Raw genomic sequence first — 21,943 nt, forward strand, 5'->3', positions numbered from 1 at the left:
ACCGACTGGTACACCCACGGTGTTACCAGAGCGTCCATAGCTATCGCCTGAGGGTCCCTTGACCCGGTGCAATATCTTTTATAGCTTTTTGTTGAGGCGGGACGCCATCATGTCCACCTGTGGCCTTTCCCAATGGTGTACAATCCTATTGGAAGACTTCTGGAGGAAGTCCCCATTTTCCCGGGTGGAGGTCGTGTCTGTTGAGAAGATCTGCTTCCCAGTTGTCCACTCCGGGAATGAACACTGCTGACAGTGCTAACACATGATTTTCCGCCTATCGGAGAATCCTTGTGGCTTCTGCCATCGCCATCCTGCTTCTTGTGCCGCCCTGTTGGTTTACATGGGCGACTGCCGTGATGTTGTCTGATTGGATCAGTACCGGCTGGTTTTGAAGCAGAGGCCTTGCCGGCCTCAGGGCATTGTAAATGGCCCTCAGGTCCAGAATATTTATGTGTAGGGAAATAACCTGACTTGACCAAAGTCCCTGGAAATTTCTTCCCTGTGTGACTGCCTCCCAGCCTCAAAGGCTGGAATCCATGGTCACTAGGACCTAGTCCTGTATGCCGAACCTGCGGCCCTCTTGAAGATGGGCACTCTGCAGCCACCACAGTAGAGATACCCTGGTCCTTGGAGACAGGGTTATCAGCCTATGCATCGGAAGATGCGATCCGGACCACTTGTCCAACAGGTCCCTCTGAAAAGTTCTTGTATGGAACCTGCCTAATGGGATTGCTTCGTAGGAAGCTACCATTTTTCCCAGTACTCGCGTGCAATGATGCACCGCTACCTATTTTGGCTTCAGGAGGTCTCTGACTAGAGATGACAACTCCTTGGCTTTCTCCTCCGGGAGAAACACTATTTCTGGTTTATGTCCAGAACCATCCCCAGGAACAGTAGACGTGTCATAGGAACCAGCTGTGACTTTGGACTGTTTAGAATCCAACCATGCTGTTGTAGCACTTTCCAAAATAGTGCTACCCCGACTACCAACTGCTCCTTGGACCTCGCCCTTATAACGAGATTGTCCAAGTACGGGATAATTACAACTCCCCTTTTTTGAAGGAGTATCAACATTTCGGCCATTACCTTGATGAAACACCCTCGGTGCCATGTACAGTCCAAACGGCAGTGTCTGGACTTGGTAATGGTAATCCTGTACCACAAATCTGAGGTACTCCTGGCGAGGATGGTAAATGGGGACATGCAGGTAAGCATCCTTGATGTCCCAGGATACCATGTAATCCCCCTCGTCCAGGCTTGGAATAACAGCCCTGAGCGATTCCATCTTGAACTTGAATTTTTGTGTTCAAGGATTTTAAATATAAAATGGGTCACACCGAACCATGCGGTTTCGGTACCCCAACCCGTGTGGAATAGTAACCCCGTCCTTGTTGAAGTAGGGGCACCTTGAGTATTACCTGCTGGGAATACCGCTTATTAATTGCCTCTAGCACAGCCTCCCTGCCTGAGGGAGTTGTCAGCAAGGCATATTTTAGGAAACGGCTGGGGGGAGACATCTCGAATTCCAGCTTGTACCCCTGAAATACTACTTGAAAGAAACAGGGATCCACCTGTGAGCGAGCCCACTAATTGCTGAAATTTTTTGAGACGGCCCCCCACCGTACCTGGCTACACCTGTGGAGCACCCGCGTCATGGTGTGGCCTCACAGGAGGCGGGGGAAGAATCTTGATTCTGGGAACAGGCTGACTGGTGCAGCTTTTTTCCCTCTACCCTTGTCTCTGTACAGAAAGGAAGCGCCATTTGACCCGCTTGCTTTTCTGAAGCCGAAAGGATTGTACCTTTGTCTGTGAGGAAACCTGAGGTAAAATTATTTCTTCCCAGCAGTTGCTGTGGATACGAGGTCCCAGAGACCATCCCCAAATAATTCCTCACCCTTATAAGGCTCTCTATGCGCTTTTTAAGTCAGCATCACCTGTCCAGTGACAGGTCTCTAATACCCTCCTGACAGAATGGACATTACATTTATTTTGGATGCCAGCCGGCAAAATATCCCTCTGTGCATCCCCCATATATAAGACGACGTCTTTAATATGTTTTTATGTTTTCCAACTAGTATCCCTGTTTGACAGGGTCACCGACCACGCTGCAGCAGCACTATCTGCAGGTCTCAGTCTAGTACCTGAGTGTGTAAATACAGACTTCAGGATAGCCTCCTGTTTTTTATCAACAGGTACCTATTAAAGTGGCCGTATCCTAAGACGGCAGTGCCACCTTTTTTGACAAACGTGTGAGCGCCTTATCCACCCTAGGGGATATCTCCCAGCGTAACTTATCCACCTGGCGGGAAAGGGTACGCCATCAGTAACTTTTTATAAATTACCAGTTTCTTAACGGGGAAACCCACGCTTTCACACACTTCATTTATTCATCTGATGGGGGAACAAAACACTGCCTGTTTTTTCTCCCCAAACCTAAAACCCATTTTTAGAGGTGCTTGGGTTAAAGTCAGAAATGTATAACACATTTTTTATTGCCGGGATCACGTCACGGATGTTCCTAGTGGATTGTGTATATGTCTCCACCTTGTCGACACTGGAGTCAGACTCCGTGTCGACATCTGTGTCTGCCATCTGAGAGAGCGGGCGTTTTTGAGCCCCTGATGGCTTTTGAGACGCCTGGGTAAGCGCGGGCTGCGAAGCCGGCTGTCCCACAGCTGTTACGTCATCCACCCTTTTATGTAAGGAGTTGACATTGTCGGTTAATACCTTTCACCTATCCATCCACTCTGGTGTCGGCCCCACAGGGGGCGACATCACATATATCGGCCTCTGTTCTGTCACCATATAAGCCTCCTCATTCAACATGTCGACACAGCCGTACCGACACACCGCAGACACACAGGGAATGCTCTAAACGAGGACAGGACCCACAAAAGCCCTTTGGGGGGACAGAGTAAGAGTATGCCAGCACACACCAGAGCGCTATATATATACAGGGACTAACTGAGTTATGTCCCTAATAGCTTTTATATAATATACTGTATACAGTGCCAATTTTAATGCCCCCCCTCTCTTTTCCCTCTTACTGTACTGTAGAATTGCAGGGAAGAGCCAGGGAGCTTCCCTCCAGCCGAGCTGTGAGGGAAAAATGGCGCCAGTGTGCTGAGGAGATAGGCTCCGCCCCTTTTTCGCGGCCTATTCTCCCGTTTTTTATGGAATTCTGGCAGGGGTATTTACCTCATATATAGCCCCTGGGGCCATATATTGAGGTATTTTAGCCAGCCAAGGTGTTTTTATTGCTGCCTCAGGGCGCCCCCCCCAGCGCCCTGCACCCTCAGTGACCGGAGTGTGAAGTGTGTGAGAGGAGCAATGGCGCACAGCTGCAGTGCTGTGCGCTACCTTGGTGAAGACAGAGTCTTCATGCCGCCGATTTTCCGGACCATCTTCTTGCTTCTGGCTCTGTAAGGGGGACGGCGGCGCGGCTCCGGGACCGAACATCAAGGCTGGGCCTGCGGTCGATCCCTCTGGAGCTAATGGTGTCCAGTAGCCTAAGAAGCCCAATCCGGCTGCAAGCAGGCGAGTTCGCTTCTTCTCCCCTTAGTCCCTCGCTGCAGTGAGCCTGTTGCCAGCAGGTCTCACTGAAAATAACAAATTCTAAGACTATAACTTTCTAAGAGCTCAGGAGAGCCCCTAGTGTGCATCCAACCTCGGCCGGGCACGAAATCTAACTGAGGCTTGGAGGAGGGTCATAGTGGGAGGAGCCAGTGCACACCAGGTAGTCTAAGATCTTTCTAGAGTGCCCAGCCTCCTTCGGAGCCCGCTATTCCCCATGGTCCTTACGGAGTTCCCAGCATCCACTAGGACGTTAGAGAAATAATAAAAGTTTCAAAGAAAATTTAAGAAAACTCTCTGGAGCTGCAGAGATGTGCATCTTCTCCTGAGGGCACTTTTTTCTAAACTACCTGTGGGAGGGGGCATAGAGGGGTGGAGCCAGCACACCCAGTTGAAGAAATTTAAAGTGCACTGGCTCCTTTGGATCCCATCTATACCCCATCTACTAGTTTTCCCCAATATCCCTTATGGATGCTAGCGAAGTTAACAATGCTTTATTAAGCCATGTTAAGCCAAAAGATAAGGACCAGTTTTGGTGGTATGCTGCAACACCACTGCCCAATGAGCGCATATAACAACAAAACATATACCAACGATAAATAACAGATGTGCAGATATGGAATATGCGCCAATGTTTATACTACTCTGCACAACTCCAATTGCTTCTATATGCATTTACATGTTTGTACCTTCTTTTTTTTTTTACGCAACATTGGCAGTTACGGGATCTACAGGTTATATATCATTACCAAGGTGCAGTGTAAAATACACTAAAAACGTATAGGTATAAATTTATCAAATCTACTTTCTGGATATCAAACAATGCATTCAATAAGTATATTATATCAATTCCCCAAACCCTCCATTTTACCTGAATTCTGTCAGTGAACTGGTACTTCTTTATGATATTGTCTTGCAGATTGCATAAATCAGCATTAATTTCCACACCCTTCAATTGTCTTGCCGAACTATAAACATACCCCTAATTACAGCCAACAAGAGTAAATAGAATACAGTTTTACTAAAATTTCAGCCTCAGATAGCCAAATTCCATATTTATAGGAGAGTACAAAGCCTAACTGCTTATTTAGTAAAATAATAAGTTAAAAATAAGAATTTACTCACCGGTAATTCTATTTCTCGTAGTCCGTAGTGGATGCTGGGTACTCCGTAAGGACCATGGGGAATAGACGGGCTCCGCAGGAGACTGGGCACTCTTAAAAGAAAGATTAGGGGGGGGCGTGGCCTGGAGGCTGAACGGATAAGCAGCAAGTGCAGTGAGCTACTCAGACCCTAGGGGAAAAAACTGCATTTCCCATCTCAAAAAACCCCTCAAACCCCTCTAAACTTGTTCCCTGGTCTGGGGGTGCAGTGCTGAACGGTGGGGCAGCGCTGCGGAATCGGGGAGCCGGTCTGCTGGCTCCCGCGGGTTGCGGCCTACCCTCCACTACGAAGCCGGGGCCTAAATTTCATCCACTCGCCCACGGAGCTCCGGACCCGGGCCCCCTCCTGCCGTACCTGCTGCTGCTGGTCTCGCTTCCCACCCAGTGATCTGCCTCCCAGCCTACCTCCGCTGCCTGGACACCATCCACCGTCCATCCACTGTACGGGTAAGAAGACTCGGCCGGGACGCGGACGACGTCACCCCGGCGCCTCAGAGACAGCGGCCATCTTTTACCCCTGGGCCTACGGAGGGGCTGCGGCTGCGGGACCCGGCAGAACGCCACACTCCTGCTCTCCCCCACCAACGCTTACCTACTACTACCGCTCCTACCGATCCTGCCACATCCAGCCACATTCAACGAGTGACCGCTAACGTCTCACCCACGGCTGACCGTCAGGTGGCGTGCGGCCCCGCAGCGGCGCTGACTGGGGTCTTCTCTGGAGGCTGTCTCCCGTCTTCCGGACCGGACTCGGCAGGCGTCGGTCTCGTGCCGGGGTCGACGGCTCTCGGCCCTGCGCCCTGCACCCGGCGAGGTGTGGATGATCCGGCCCGGCGGAACGTGCGACCCGAGGTGATAAGCTCCAGGGCTCTTTGCAAACGTGCCCCACCTGCCTGCTGAACCCTGCTCCCCCTCCCTCCTGGACCCACAGCACTGAGCTCGCATGATACACCTGGGGGTCCTGAGCTGAGGATCACCCCACACATGCTGAGACGCCATCCCTCTCTCCAATATTTGCTCTAAGCCTGTACACGGGAGGTGCCTCCTGGCCCTTTTTGTAAGGCCTTCATTCACTCCACTCTCACTCGCTCTCCCCCTAAGTACCACCTGTAACCATATATAACTGGAGCTACCTGTTTCTACCTCAAGGCACTGGTCTCTTCCTATATTACAACTTACAGCCCGGGGGCGCCACCCCCCCTGCCCAATGCCGGTGACTCTCTCTATACGATACCCTAGTCCCCCATGATCTCTTCAAGCGGGGGAATGTCCTGCTGAATTCCTAGGGGTGCGACCCGGGGGGTCTTCTCATGTTCTATCTTTATGCAGCCTACATGATGGATCGCTAATTACTTACGTTATACCTCAGCTCTGACCTATGACCTTCACTATCCACGGGACTGTCCTACACCATGCCTAAATCTAAATCCAAGTCTAAGAAAACCACAGCCTCAGCGGAAATCTCGACCTTTATATCCAAGATGAAGTCTAGTGCGGCCAAACCCCCAGTTGCCCCCCCCTCTGACCTGGTTTCGGAATCTGAGGAAGAATCGTCAACCCCTGAACCCTCCATGAAAGATTGTTTCTCCTCAATTTTAACGGAAATGAAGGCTTTCCACTCGGAGATGCACAAAGCCATCTCGGGCCTTAAGGTCGAGATATCTGATCTCGGGGCCCGCACTTATGATGTGGAACAGAAAATCGATGAAGTCATCACCTTCCAACAGGAGCTGGAGCACTCGGTACAAGTCATGCAGGAGGATATATACCTACTCCAGGATCAACAAGAGGACGCTGATAACCGCGCGCGACGTAACAACCTGCGCATTAAATATATTCCAGAGTCAGTAGAACCAGCCCAACTAGAGGATTTTCTCCTCAGGTTCTTTCAGCACCTCCTGCCGGACATTTCGTGTGAGCAGTTCCTCTTGGACAGAGCCCATCGCTCACTACGTCAAAAGCCCTCAACCTCGTCTCCCCCACGAGACGTAGTCTTACGCTGTCACTATTTCAAAACTAAAGAGAGAATTTTGTCGGCTGCCCGGAATAAAGACGTATGTTTATTCGAATCACATAAGCTATTGGTGTTTCAGGACTTATCCCCTACTACTCTCAAGAGGCGCTTCGATTTGAGGGAGTACACCCAAATCCTCAGAAATAATCAAATTCGCTACAGATGGGGCTTCCCTTTTGCTTTAATTGTACAGCTGGATGGAAAGAGACTGTTGGCACGATCCAAGGAAGAGGCTCACAGGCTCCTGTTGAGACTGAACTTGCCCCCCCCGGAGGCCAACAAACCTTCCTCCCCACGGGATGCTCCAGATCTCCGACATTCTCCAAACTCACCCCTCCCTCAACGAGCACCTAGACGTCTTTGGTCGACAGTTCCGGAGAAAACCTCTACAAGTCATGGCCCGCCGTGAAAGTCTTTACATAGATATACTGCTGGGTCACTATACGTTAAATGTTACTGTTTTACAAACTAGTTTAGAGGTTCAAGAATTTCTTCTTGAGCTGAGATTATTTATTTATTTTCTCATATAATTCCAACAGTGGTCCATTGTGGCAGGTTGTTGCAACGACCCCCTTGGTCGCCCCCCCTATGTTTAATTGGTGGGCGTCCCGGTGGCCGGGTCCGCGCCCTCCACCGAGCCTCCATAGTCAGTTTTGAGCATGAGGGAGTTCTCTTCTCCCTTAAATTCCCCATACGGGTGCTCAAACATACGGACCCGTACGCAGCGTACAATGGGTCGCTGGCTCGGTCAATTCTATTTGTTTATTTTACAGTTTCTTAAATGTCTTTTTGTGACTCTTTTGATTTTTCTTTTTTTTCTTCTTTTTCTTCTTCTTTTTCTTCTCCTTCTTTTTCTACCCCACTTCCCGCTCTTCCTCTTCCCCTTGCTCCCCTTGTTCCCCAGGGAGACTACTTAAGGTTCATTAAGATCACTCATGCTACACTTACACTTGTAACATTATGTCTGTTAACGTAATATCCTACAATGTGAAGGGCCTCAACAGTCCTCAAAAGAGGACCAAGTTATTTCTTTTTCTGAAACAGGTGAGGGGAGATCTGGTATTCCTGCAGGAGACGCATTTCAAAGGGACTTCCCACCCTGAACTACGTTCTAGACGCCACCCTGTTGCCATACACGCCTGTGATCGCACTCAAAAGAAAAGAGGGGTCGCCATTCTGATCCCCACTCATTTACATTTGGAATCAGACCGAATCATTAAGGATAAGCGCGGTAGGTTTCTCATTATAGTAGGTAAACTTAATAATGTTCCTATTACCATGGTCAATGCCTATGCCCCCAATATCAACCAGGCCTCGTTCTTTGCTTCCTTAGACTCCAAAATCGCCCAGTGTAGGAAAGGTGACCTCTTAATAGCAGGAGACTTTAACACCATACTACACCATAGTCTGGATCGCTCCCATCCCCTCCCACGGTCCCAGTCCCATATCAGCACCCGCAACTCTAGAGCCCTACAGTCGCTGCTTAAAAATCACCTTCTATTTGACTCCTGGAGGGTTGTCGATCCCCTAATTAAGGATTACACGTTCTATTCCCCAGTCCACAATTTATACACTAGAATCGATATGATTATGGTCGGAAGGGATCTAACATCTAGAATCCAGAACTGCTGTATTTATCCAATCACGTGGTCTGATCACGCTCCGATTTCTCTGACTCTAACTGGGCTAGCTCGCACTCCTTCCCCCCCCTCCTGGTCGCTTAACGACGCCCTCCTCCAACAACCTGAAGTGTTACAGCAAACTACTCAGGTATTAACTGATTACTTCAATGAGAACCAAACCCCCGGCATATCCGATATGACCCTGTGGGAGGCACACAAGGCGGTCCTCCGGGGCCACTTCATCCAGACTGCGGTCAGGATCACCAAGCAGCGCTCCCAAAAGATTCTTGAGTTAACTGATCAACTCCACCAACTGGAGGAAGTGCATAAGTCCTCTCTAGACCCTGCTGACTTAGAGAAGGTACTTAAAATCAGAGGCGAACTCAATTTACTGTTATCTCATAAGACTGAAATGTGCCTTAGACGCCTTAACCAGATTTACTACGAAAAAGGGGATAAGGCGGATAAACTATTAGCCAGAAAGTTGAGGGCCCGGATTTCTTCCAAAAATATCTTATCCATTCGCACCAAACAAGGGGCTCTGACCCATGATCCTGACCGCATTCTGGGTGAATTCGAGGAATTTTATAAATTGCTGTACAACTCGGAAATTACCCCCCCCTCATCACCGAGACTTGAAAAGGGAATTGACTCCCTCCTAGACAAATGTAACCTACCGTCACTGAATGGCGCGACAGTATCCCAATTAGGCTCAGAGATTACTATCGAAGAAATAGAGAACGCACTTAAAACTCAGAAACCGGGTAAGGCCCCTGGACCTGATGGGATGTCAATTACTTATTATAAGAAATTTAAGGGGACGCTTCTGCCCCACCTTTGTCGGCTCTTCAATGGTTTCCTAAGTGGTAATCCTCTATCACCCCGTACCTTAGAGGCACGAATAGTCTTAATCCATAAACCTGGGAAAGATCCCAACTCCTGCGCCAGCTACCGCCCCATTTCCCTATTAAATAACGATATTAAGTTATTCGCCAAAATTATAGCCTTAAGATTAAACCCAGTTCTCCCGCGCTTAATACACGCTGACCAGGTGGGCTTCATCCCGGGTCGACAAGCCAGAGACAATACACGAAGAGCGATTAATTTGGTCCACCTTATTAACAAAACTAAAATGCCCTCCGTCCTTCTCTCGCTAGACGCAGAGAAGGCTTTTGACAAAATACTGTGGCCTTTTATGTTTGCCACTCTACGCAGATTCGGTCTGGGGGGAAACCTACTTCAAGGCATTCAGGCACTTTACTCCAACCCCTCCGCTAGAGTTCGGGTCAACGGTAAGGACTCTCAACTCTTCCACATTAGCAACGGTACACGCCAGGGGTGTCCCTTGTCTCCACTAATTTTTGCCCTGACGATCGAACCTCTGGCGTGTATGGTTAGGGCCAACCCCGATATCAAAGGCATCCATGTTGGTGAGGAGGAATTCAAATTGTCATTATTCGCAGATGATGTCCTCTTGACTATCTCCTCTCCCAACATATCCATCCCTAATCTGTTTAAAACCCTCTCATTATACTCTCATTACTCTGGATATCGTATTAACTACTCCAAATCGGAAGCCCTCCCACTGCATCTTGATGAGAATACCAGATCTCTCCTAGCTGCTAACTATAACTTCTCTTGGCGCTCCAAGAAACTTAAGTACCTTGGCGTGTACATCACAAACTCCTACGACTCTCTATACTCTGAAAACTTCCCTGCCCTCTTTAAGTGTATAGAGTCTGACCTTAGAGCTTGGGACAAACAGATTATAGCCTGGTTTGGACGGATAGTTTCAATTAAAATGAACATCCTTCCGAGGATCCTATATCTGATCCAAACGATCCCCGTGAGCATCCCCGCTGCCTTATGTCGAATACAGAAACTATTTGTAAAATTTATATGGTCTGGTAAGCCCCCTAGAATTAGGACCTCCACTTTGATACGTGACCCGTTGGCAGGGGGTAGGGGATTGCCGGATATTCGTAAATATTATCATGCAACCCACCTGAGTCAGGCTCTGGCATGGTTCTCCCCTGCCCCCCACCTGCCTTGGATTCGAATCGAGCTTCTGGCGGCCGGGGTCTCCTCTTTGGTCTCCCTCCTCTCACCGACCAAGCCACTACGGTCATTACAAACCTGTGTCCCTTCAACAAACCTCACTTGCACCTTGTGGTTTTTCTGCATTCGACATTATGGCCTGTCCACTTTCCCATCTCCTATCACGCCCATCTGGGATAACAGGGACTTCCCCCCAGGCTCCACTTTGCAATCTCATTCGTGGCTTCATCTGAACCCACGCCCGGGTCTCGTATTTGATTTTATAGAAGGATCCTCATGGCGCTCCCTACAATCTTTATGTGACAGATACGATATCTCCCAACCCGTATTTTACGAATATTTACAGCTCCGCTCCTTTTTAAGCTCCCTTCCCAAATCCCAGGTTATTCGCCAACTCACCCCCTTGGAGCGTCTATGTATTTACTCTCCTATGCGGCAGGGTATTATCTCTATACTCTACGGATTACTACGTTCCCTGAAGGCAACAAACATCCTCCCCCATGAAAGTAAGTGGGAGCAGGACCTAGGCCCTCCACCTGATGAAGACTCATGGGAAACCATTAGACAAAAAGTAGCCCAATCATCAATTTCCTCTCTTGTGAAGGAAAATTCTTATAAAGTCTACACTAGATGGTATCGGGTCCCAGCAACAATGCATAAGATCTTTCCCGGGTCCTCCCCACTGTGCTGGCGTGGATGTGGCCAGATTGGAGACTTTAAACACATCTGGTGGTCATGCCCCAAAATGCACACGTTCTGGTCTCAGGTGGAAGCTCTCTTGGGCTCTGTCTTCTGCTCACGGATAACTCTGAGCCCCTGGTCAGCCTTGCTGGGCCTACCCTTACCCAACCTAGATAACCAAGCTAATAGCTTAGTTCTCCAAATCTTACATGCAGCTCGCTGTGTGGTAGCGAAAAATTGGAAAAACACCAATACCCCCCCTAGGAGCATGCTAATAGCAAAAATTTGGCATATCTCCACGATGGAGAAAATCACAGCCTCCTTACATGACAGATCGGACAAATATAGGAGGATATGGGAACCATGGTTCACCTATACTACGCCCCCCGCTACCGGGATTTGATGGGATACGTCACATTGTGAGGCAGTTCTCTACACCACACAGGTTCCAATAAACATAAGAGGTGTAATACAGACCCCGGTTGTACAGATGGTATGATTTGTAGCTGGGAAGTATTACTCTCCCATCTCATGTATTCACCTAGTCCGCTTTTCTGACGAACCACCACTCTCCCGTCCCCCCCCCTCCCTTTCCTCTCTTTCCCCCACTCTTTTTCTCTCTCCTCTCCTCAGAACCTTTCTTATTATTTTCTTTTTTGCTTGTTTGATGTTTAAACATAAAAAATTGTGATGGTCGAGACATGCATATACTTTGTATTTGTCATAATATTCCCTTGATTCTGTAATATTTGGTTGTTCCTTAGGGGATAACTTGTATATGATTAAGCACTTACTTGGAGCTGTCATCTCCTGTTTGTTCTGTACTTGCATACTCGACTTTTCTTTAATAAAAAATATTAATAAAAAAAAAAAAAAAAGAAAGATTAGGTACTACACTCCCTTACAAACATCTGAACTTCAGGCAGTGAAGCCAGTTCTTTTTGAAAGAAAATAGACAGGGCCGAAATCTGGACTTTAATAGATCCCAATTTTAGGCCCATAGTCACTCCTGACTGTAGGAAGTGCAGAAATCGACCCAGCTGAAATTCCTCCGTTGGGGCCTTCATGGGCTCACACCAAGCAACATATTTTCGCCATATGCGGTTATAATGTTTTGCTGTCACATCCTTCCTAGCCTTTATCAGCGTAGGAATGACTTCAACCGGAATGCCCTTTTCCATTAGGATCCGGCGTTCAACCGCCATGCCGTCAAACGCAGCCGCGGTAAGTCTTGGAACAGACAGGGCCCCTGCTGTAGCAGGTCCTGTCGGAGCGGCAGAGGCCAAGGGTCCTCTGAGTTAATTTCTTGTAGTTCCGGGTACCAAGTTCTTCTTGGCCAATCAGGAACGATGAGTATAGTTCTTACTCCTCTCTTTCTTATTATCCTCAGCACTTTTGGTAAGAGAGGAAGAGGAGGGAACACATAAACCGACTGGTACACCCACGGTGTCACTAGAGCGTCCACAGCTATCGCCTGAGGGTCCCTTGACCTGGCGCAGTATCTTTTTAGCTTTTTGTTGAGGCGGGACGCCATCATGTCCACCTGTGGCCTTTCCCAACGATTTACAATCAGCTGGAAGACTTCTGGATGAAGTCCCCACTCTCCCGGGTGGAGGTCGTGCCTGCTGAGGAAGTCTGCTTCCCAGTTGTCCACTCCCGGAATGAACACTGCTGACAGTGCTAGCACGTGATTCTCCGCCCATCGGAGAATCCTTGTGGCTTCTGCCATTGCCATCCTGCTTCTTGTGCCGCCCTGTCGGTTTACATGGGCGACAGCCGTGATGTTGTCTGACTGAATCAGCACCGGCAGGTTTTGAAGCAGGGGTTCTGCTTGACTTAGGGCATTGTAAATGTCCCTTAGTTCCAGAATATTTATGTGTAGGGAAGTCTCCTGACTCGACCATTGTCCTTGGAAGTTTCTTCCCTGAGTGACTGCCCTCCAACCTCGGAGGCTTGCATCCGTGGTCACCAGGACCCAGTCCTGAATGCCGAATCTGCGGCCCTCGAGAAGATGAGCACTCTGCAGCCACCACAGCAGAGAGACCCTGGCCCTCGGGGACAGGGTGATCAGCCGATGCATCTGAAGATGCGATCCGGACCACTTGTCTAACAGATCCCACTGAAAGATCCTTGCATGGAACCTGCCGAAGGGAATTGCTTCGTAACAAGCTACCATCTTTCCCAGGACTCGCGTGCAGTGATGCACCGACACCTGTTTTGGTTTCAGGAGGTCTCTGACCAGAGAGGACAACTCCTTGGCCTACTCCTCCGGGAGAAACACCTTCTTCTGTTCTGTGTCCAGAATCATGCCCAAGAACAGCAGACGCGTCGTAGGAACCAGCTGTGACTTTGGGATATTCAGAATCCAGCCGTGCTGTTGCAGCACTTCCTGAGATAGTGCTACTCCGACTAACAACTGCTCCTTGGACCTTGCCTTTATAAGGAGATCGTCCAAGTATGGGATAATTATAACTCCCTTCTTTCGAAGGAGTATCATCATTTCGGCCATTACTTTGGTAAATACCCTCTGTGCCGTGGACAAACCAAACGGCAACGTCTGGAATTGGTAATGGCAGTCCTGTACCACAAACCTGAGGTACTCCTGGTGAGGTGGGTAAATGGGGACATGTAGGTAAGCATCCTTGATGTCAGGTGACACCATAAAATCCCCCTCTTCCAGGCTTGCAATAACCGCCCTGAGCGATTCCATTTTGAACTTAAACTTCCTTATATAAGTGTTCAAGGATTTCAAATTTAGAATGGGTCTTACCGAACCATCTGGTTTCGGTACCACAAACATTGTGGAATAGTAACCCCGTCCCTGCTGAAGGAGGGGAACTTTGATTATCACCTGCTGAAGGTACAGCTTGTGAGTTGCAGCCAGTACTACCTCCCTTTCCATGGGAGTAGCTGGCAAGGCTGATTTGAGGTAACGGCGAGGGGGAGACGTCTCGAACTCCAGCTTGTATCCCTGAGATACCACTTGTAGAACCCAGAGATCCACCTGTGAGCGAACCCACTGGTCGCTGAAGTTCCGGAGATGGGCCCCCACCGCACCTGGCTCCACTTGTGGAGCCCCAGCGTCATGCGGTGGACTTAGTGGAAGCAGGGGAGGATTTTTGTTCCTGGGAACTGTCTGTCTGGTGCAGCTTTTTCCCCCTACCCCTGCCTCTGGGCAGAAAGGACGCGCCTCTGACCCGCTTGCCTTTCTGAGGCCGAAAGGACTGTACTTGATAATACGGTGCTTTTTTAGGCTGTGAGGGAACCTGAGGTAAAAAAGTCGACTTCCCAGCTGTTGCTGTGGATACGAGGTCCGAGAGACCGTCCCCAAACAATTCCTCACCCTTATAAGGCAAAACTTCCATGTGCCTTTTTGAATCTGCATCACCTGTCCACTGCCGAGTCCATAATACTCTCCTGGCAGAAATGGACATTGCATTAATTCTAGATGCCAGCCGGCAAATGTCCCTCATATATAAGACTAATATAATCTATGGTTAGCAAAATAGTATCCCTGTCAAGGGAATCAATGTTATCTGACAGGGAATCAGACCAAGCTGCTGCAGCACTACACATCCATGCTGAAGCAATAGCAGGTCTCAGTATAGTACCTGAGTGTGTATACACAGACTTCAGGATAGCCTCCTGCTTTCTATCTGCAGGCTCCTTTAAGGCGGCCGTATCCTGAGACGGCAGTGCCACCTTTTTTGATAAGCGTGTGAGCGCCTTGTCCACCCTAGGGGATGTTTTTTCTCCCCAAACATAATACCCTTTTTAGTGGTAACCGGGTTACCGGGTTTCTGGTCAGAAATGTGCAACACATTTTTCATTGCCGTAATCATGCATCGGATGGCCCTTGTGGATTGTACATTTGTCTCATCCTCGTCGACACTGGAGTCAGACTCCGTGTCGACATCTGTGGCTGCCATCTGAGGTAGCGGGCGTTTTTGAGCCCCTGATGGCCTCTGAGATGCTTGGGCAGGCGCGGGCTGAGATGCCGGCTGTCCCAAAACTGTTACGTCATCGAATCTTTTATGCAAGGAGTTGACACTGTCTGTTAATACCTTCCACATATCCATCCACTCTGGTGTCGGCCCCGCAGGGGCGACATCACACTTATCGGCTCCTGCTCCGCCTCCACGTAAGCGTCCTCCTCAAACATGTCGACACAGCCGTACCGACACACCGCACACACACACACAGGAATGCTCTGACTGAGGACAGGACCCCACAAAGTCCTTTGGGGAGACAGAGAGAGAGTATGCCATCACACACCAGAGCGCTATTTATAACAGAGGGATTTACACTAATACAAAGTGAAATTTCCCCCAATAGCTGCTTGCGCCTAAATTTATGTGCCCCCCCTCTCTTTTTTACCCTTCTCGTAGTGAATACTGCAGGGGAGAGCCTGGGGAGCGTCCTTCCAGCGGAGCTGTGAAGAGAAAATGGCGCTGGCTGTGCTGAGGAAGATAGCCCCGCCCCTTCAGCGGCGGGCTTCTCCCGCTTTTTTAATAATCTTTATGACGGGGATTAGGCACATATACAGTTTATAACTGTATTATGTGCATTTTGCCAACCAAGGTATACATTTTGCAGCCCAGGGCGCCCGCCCCCAGCGCCCTGCACCCACCAGTGACCGGAGCGTGTGGTGTGCTGTGGGAGCAATGGCGCACAGCTGCAGTGCTGTGCGCTACCTTATTGAAGACCGGAGTCTTCAGCCGCCGATTTTCTCCTGGAATCTTCCGTCTTCTGGCTCTGCAAGGGGGACGGCGGCGCGGCTCCGGGAACGGACGATCGAGGTCGGGCCCTGTGTTCGATCCCTCTGGAGCTAATGGTGTCCAGTAGCCTTAGAAGCACAAGCTAGCTGCAAGCAGGTAGGTTTGCTTCTCTCCCCTCAGTCCCTCGTAGCAGTGAGTCTGTTGCCAGCAGATCTCACTGAAAATAAAAAACCTAACAAATACTTTCTTTTTTAGTGAGCTCAGGAGAGCCCACTAAGTGCATCCAGCTCTGGCCGGGCACAGATTCTAACTGAGGTCTGGAGGAGGGGCATAGAGGGAGGAGCCAGTGCACACCAGATGTAGTACCTAATCTTTCTTTTAAGAGTGCCCAGTCTCCTGCGGAGCCCGTCTATTCCCCATGGTCCTTACGGAGTACCCAGCATCCACTAGGACGTCAGAGAAATATTGTTATATTTAAAGGATGAGGCAAAGGCATGATCCAGTCTCTAACAAATTTATATTACATGCGCAGACTGTTTAAAATAACTGGATCTCTTTTGACCATAGTTGAATAATTTTAAAACGTCTTTGTTGTCTATTCCATTTTCCCATGCCCACAACTTCGCAAATTAGACAAAACCTAACTTGCAGCTGCCCCACAAAAATCAAAATGAAAACACCCACAAGTTATGACTTGGTCAGAACTAGTTATATGAGGATTATTTATTATGGTATTAAAAGCATTATCTATTAAGAACATTTAAGGAACAGGACAGTAGAAAGCTACACCTAAGTATTACCGCGTACAGAACAGCACCAAGTCTTGAACCCACATCTACAAGCGTCTTCTCACTTAGATCTGGTAAAACGTGCTGGAAGAGATATTTGAGTTCCACGATGGAAAAGGAATGGGAAAGAAAGTCTGCAAGTGTAAAAATAAAGTCAGAACTCACTGGTGCTATAGTACAATAAGAGGGGTGGAATACTAATAGTGCTAATGCTGCCTGCACTTTCGCTTTCAGGCAATACAAAGCACTCACACCACTAAAAAGATATGAAGGTTCAGCAAATGAGAAAGTTGCAATACCTCATAATGATGTTTTCATATTAGGACATATATCAAGAAAAAAGGAATCAAGAGGTAAAACATTAGCTACTTCATGATCACAACTGGAAGGACCATTTTGTGTCTCCAAATAAAGTTATGAGTAAGACTAGAAGTTAAGGCAGCACTTCACTGACTGATATGTGAGAGGTAGGAAATTGACTAGAAATGGAGGAAGTGTAGGATAAAATAGCCATATGGAGCACAAATAAAGGTTTAGATGTGCACTGCGCCTTCAATTTGCACTAATGTGGGGCACAAAGATTTGTAAATCAAAACTGAGAGGCAGAGAAGTTTGACCACGTAGAGCTGAAGAGTTGAGGGAAGTGAAGGCATTCCCCACTGAAATATGAAAGAGGCGCAAGGGATTCCCCTTCTCACCCCCTCCTATTTCTATCTGTTCATAGCACCATCCTCACATCTGTCCCTAAAGTCCTCGACTCTATCCTCTCTTCCATCCAGTCTCTCTGATGGTCATGCCACATCCACCTTTGCAATATCTGTAGAATAAGACTCTCTCACCATGGATGCCACAAAGGATCTCATCCATGGACTTGTCATTTTCCCACCTGGACTACTGCAACCACCTTCTTTCTAGCCTTCCTTTCACCTGTCAAAGTCGAAAAATATTGCAGTACACACATCACGTACGAACTACACACAGATGGCCTCCGCGCGTGTACTTGTTCTGCTGTGCGTGCACATACTCGCAATTTGCGTATGGTCGCTCCCGCGGTCCTGCGCGTGGTATGGGTATTTACGGTAGAGTTTGTGAACGCATGTAGAGCTATCAAAACACATTACATATTTAATCCAAATAGTGCACAATGTACACATAGTCCCCCTGCACCACATCAGAAAATAACAACAGTTTAAATGATTCCAGAACAAGGGGATTCACCTTTACAGGATAAGAGGGGACAGAGTAAGGTTATAAGGTGGTGTTTGGTATCCAGCTGTAGGGTATTTTAAGGGTAACATTCCGGTGTTGGCCTGCGGAAGATCGCATGTTCCTGCGGATAGTTATGTGCAGAAGCAGAATATAGATATAAGCTGTATTTACTGTATATTATGTATGCGGCGGGAATCCAGAGGAGAGCACCCACAAGAGCAGTTGGGAAAGACATCGCCTACCTTTTCAAATCGACCTATGACCTCTCCTGTACTGTAAAAGTGCATTCCTGTGTCCAATGGACAAAGGGATTACAGTATCCATTGTATTGCTTTTGGAAGAATTGTATAAATAAAGCCTGCTGCAGCCTGGCCTGGCACAAGACTCACAACGTTATCTATTAGATGACTGAGGACCGGACCAGGAAGCGCACGCGAATATACTCACGTATGTACATTGACTGTAGCCATTTACTCTGTTATATTGTAGTATATTATTTGTATTGTAAACCCCCTTTCAGCAATAATCCACTGTGGTGTCGGAACCCAGCAGTAAAATCACAATTGGTGTCGTGTCCTCATTCCCCTGCTAAGGTTTAAAGTGTTTTATCATTGCATTACATTACTGCTAAGGTTTAAAGTGTTTTATCATTGCATTGCATTACTGTAAAGGGTTAAAGTGTATCTCTGGGTGTACGCGCGCTGTGTGTACTTTGTACCCCCAGCGCGGCGTTTGTACGCAAAGTCCGTACAGTGATACGGGACTCCGTACGCAAACAGTGTATAAAGTACGTAGCGTGTGTACTAAGGTTAGCGGCCGCAGCGGCTCCATGGTAAAGTGTATTCTAAGTGTGTGTAAGGTATAGCTTTCATTCCTGTAAGATAATCAACATTATTCACACCGCCTCTCCCACATCATTCATTCCTTAATGCAACTGACAGTTTTATTTCGTTCACCTGCTGCTCTGTGCCAGCCGCATCCCTCTGCAAACAAGTCAAACTAAATAGTGTAAAGGTTACATTTTCTCTTATGTCCTAGAGGATACTGGGTTCCATTTAGTACCATGAGGTATAGACGGGTCCACTAGGAGCCATGGGCACTTTAAGAATTTGATCGTGTGTGCTGGCTCCTCCCTCTATGCCCCTCCTACCAGACACCGTTTAGAAAATGTGCCCGGAGGAGCCGGTCACGCAGAAGGAAGCTCCTGAAGAGTTTTCTGCATATATTTTATATGTTTCAGGCAGGGCTCGTTGGCACCAGCCTGCCTGCTTTGTGGACTTAGGGGGACAGGACGGCCCAACCTCTTGAAGGGTTAATGGTCCTGTTACCCCGCTGACAGGACACTGAGCTCCTGAGGGAACTATTCGCAAGCCCCACTACGGCGAGCGTACATTCCCGCAGCACGCCGCCACCCCTAACAGAGCCAGAAGAATGAAGAGTGGTGAGTACTGAGCCAGTGTCCCGGTTAGCGGGGCGCCGGCCATTATGGCGGCACGAGGGTATGGAAACGCATGGCTTCTCAACGGGCAGAATGAGTCTCCGGACACAGTACACAACTGCGTCTCTGTACACTGTACACAGTACCCAGACTGGCAAACACAGCCTTAAAACAGTTCTGCTCCATTTTAAGCACAAAAATTACCTCCGCCAGTATAAAAAAAAGCGGGGAAGACCGCGCACCATTGAAGGGGCGGGGCTTCACTATGAGAGGATCCAGCAGCTCACCAGCACCATTTTTCCTTCTGCAGTGGACACTGATGCTGACTGGCGGGGACACGCAGCTCATCCGGTGTGACTCCAGATTACCTCGGCGGTACCAGGGGTCATAGCAGCGGGGAAGCGATTATTAGTGTACTAAGTCCCCTATGAGGGTACTTGGTCTGCGACCCAGATAAGCTTGGCATTAGCAGTGAGGGCGCGTGGGGGCTGGCTCCAACAACTCTGCGTCTCCTTGAAGCGCTCTTTGTGGGTTAATAATGCTTAACCTTTCCCTGTGTGTGTGTGATGTCACATTTACATTATGTCAGGCAAAGAGTGTGTTTCATGTATTTCCTCACCAGGGGGCTCACTACTGGGTATTCAGGGCAGTGCACCTTCCAAGAATAGCGGGTCTGAACCGGAGTGGGTTAATTCTCTTAAAGAAATGATCTCCACTCTTCCTACAAAACTGAGAAAGAGACGCAATACTTAATACAGACTGTGGATGAGTTTATGAACAAAGGCTCAGTCCCCAAAACAGCGTCTCAATCTCCTCCCATTTGTCCGCAAAAGCGATCTCTAACCCATATCCTGCAGTCTGACACTGATGGGTCAGACATGGAGGAGGGGAGGTGGACTCAGAGGGGGGGTATGCAGCTCTGTCAAAGGGAATAGAGGCTCTTATAGAGGCTATCAGAGATGTTCTGCATATTCCTGATAAGGTGTCAGAGGAGTGTGAGGAATCTTATTTTAATGTAAAAAAGAAGTCCTTAGTCACTTTTCCTGCATCAAAGGAATTGAATACCCTGTTTGAAGAATCATGGGTTAATCCGGATAAGAAATTTCAAATCCCTAAAAGGTTGCTCTCATCCTTTCCTTTTCCTTTGGAAGATGGGAAAATCCGCCCAAAGTGGACGCATCAGTCTCTAGGCTGTCACGAAAGATTGTATTGCCTGTCCCTGGTGCAGCCTCCCTAAAAGACACGGCTGATCGTAAAATTCAGACTGCACTCAAATCATTGTACACAGCTGCTGGGGTGGCCCAAAGACCCACTATTGCATGTGCGTGGATCACAAAAGCCATTGCTAAATGGTCAGGTAACCTAATTGAGGGGTTAGATTCCTTGTCTAAGGGGGGGGGGGGGGGGGATGTTGTTTTACTCCTGCAGCATATACAGGACTCTGCAAACTTTATGGTGGAGGCCATAAAAGAGATAGGCTTGCTTAACGCACGCACCACTGCTATGGTAGTGTCGGCACGCAGAGCTTGTGGCTACGCCAGTGATCTGATGACTCGGACTCCAGGAAAGGCGTGGAAGGCCTACCATTCACAGGAGAGGCCTTGTTTGGAGATGAACTAGACAAATGGATCACCAAAGCTACTGCGGGTAAGTCTACGTATCTTCCGTCCGCAGCCCCCCAACCAAGAAGGCTTATTCAGCTTCTAAGTTGCAGTCCTTTCGGACGGCCAAGTTCAAGGGCAAATCCAGAGGTGCTTCTACGTCCTCCAGCGGCGAAAGAGATAAACCAAGCAAACCAGCAACTGCAGGAGCTCAGGAACAGACCTCAGGCTCTGCTTCCTCAAAGCTTTCAGCATGACAGTGGACCACAATGCCTGGAAGGCTGTCAGGTGGGAGCCAGACTACGATTCTTCAGTCAGATCTGGTCAAGTTCGTGCCAGGATCCCTGGGTCATGGATCTTATTTCCCAGAGCTACAGACTGGAGTTCCAAGAGCTCCCACCTCACAGATTTTTCAAATCAGGCTTGCCAGTTTCACAAGAGGCAAGTATAACTTTACAGCATGCCATCCAAAAACTGGTACAGACTCAAGCATTGTTCCAGTTCCACCTAATCTACAAAACAAGGGGTACTATTCCAACCTGTCTGTAGTACCAAAGCCGGACGGTTCAGTAAGGCCGATTATTAACCTCAAATCGTTGAACCCGTACTTACGAGTGTTCAAATTCAAGATGGAGTTTCTGAGAGTGGTAATCTCAGGTCTGGACGAGGGGGAATTCCTAGTGTCTCTGGATATCAAGGATGCGTACCTTCACATTCCGATCTGGCCACCTCATCAGGCTTACCTACGGTTTGCACTGCGGAACTGTCACTACCAGTTCCAGGCCCTGCCATTTGGTGTCTCCACGGCACCGAGGGTGTTCACCAAGGTGATGGCAGAGATGAAGTTTCTACTCTGCAAACAGGGGGTGAACATAATTCCGTACCTGGACAACCTCCTGATAAAAGCACCATCCAGGGAAAGGTTGCTGGACAGCACTGATCTCTCAACCAAACTTCGCCAGGTTCACGGGTGGATTCTGAACCTTCCGAAATCAAACCTGGTGCCAAAACGGAGGCTTCCATTCCCAAGAATGATACCGGACACAGAGTCGATGAAAGTGTTCCTTCCGTTGGAAAA

General features: G+C 48.5%; 1 protein-coding gene across 4 annotated transcripts in view; it reads right to left on the reverse strand.

Annotated features, from left to right (window-relative positions):
* Nucleotides 1-21,943, reverse strand: part of LOC134980882 (uncharacterized) — a 165,609-nt gene that overhangs the window by 37,767 nt on the left and 105,899 nt on the right. For 3 of the 4 annotated variants that reach the window (XM_063947885.1, XM_063947884.1, XM_063947886.1), the window contains exons 4-5: nt 16,630-16,751; nt 4,445-4,555 (exon numbers count right to left, since the gene is read on the reverse strand). In XM_063947885.1, the coding sequence (XP_063803955.1) occupies nt 4,445-4,555; nt 16,630-16,751 (233 nt within the window). The remainder of the gene's footprint in view (nt 1-4,444; nt 4,556-16,629; nt 16,752-21,943) is intronic. The other variant, XM_063947887.1, reaches the window with a different exon arrangement.

This window comes from Pseudophryne corroboree, chromosome 12 (assembly GCF_028390025.1).
Source record: "Pseudophryne corroboree isolate aPseCor3 chromosome 12, aPseCor3.hap2, whole genome shotgun sequence".
NCBI lineage: Eukaryota > Metazoa > Chordata > Amphibia > Anura > Myobatrachidae > Pseudophryne > Pseudophryne corroboree.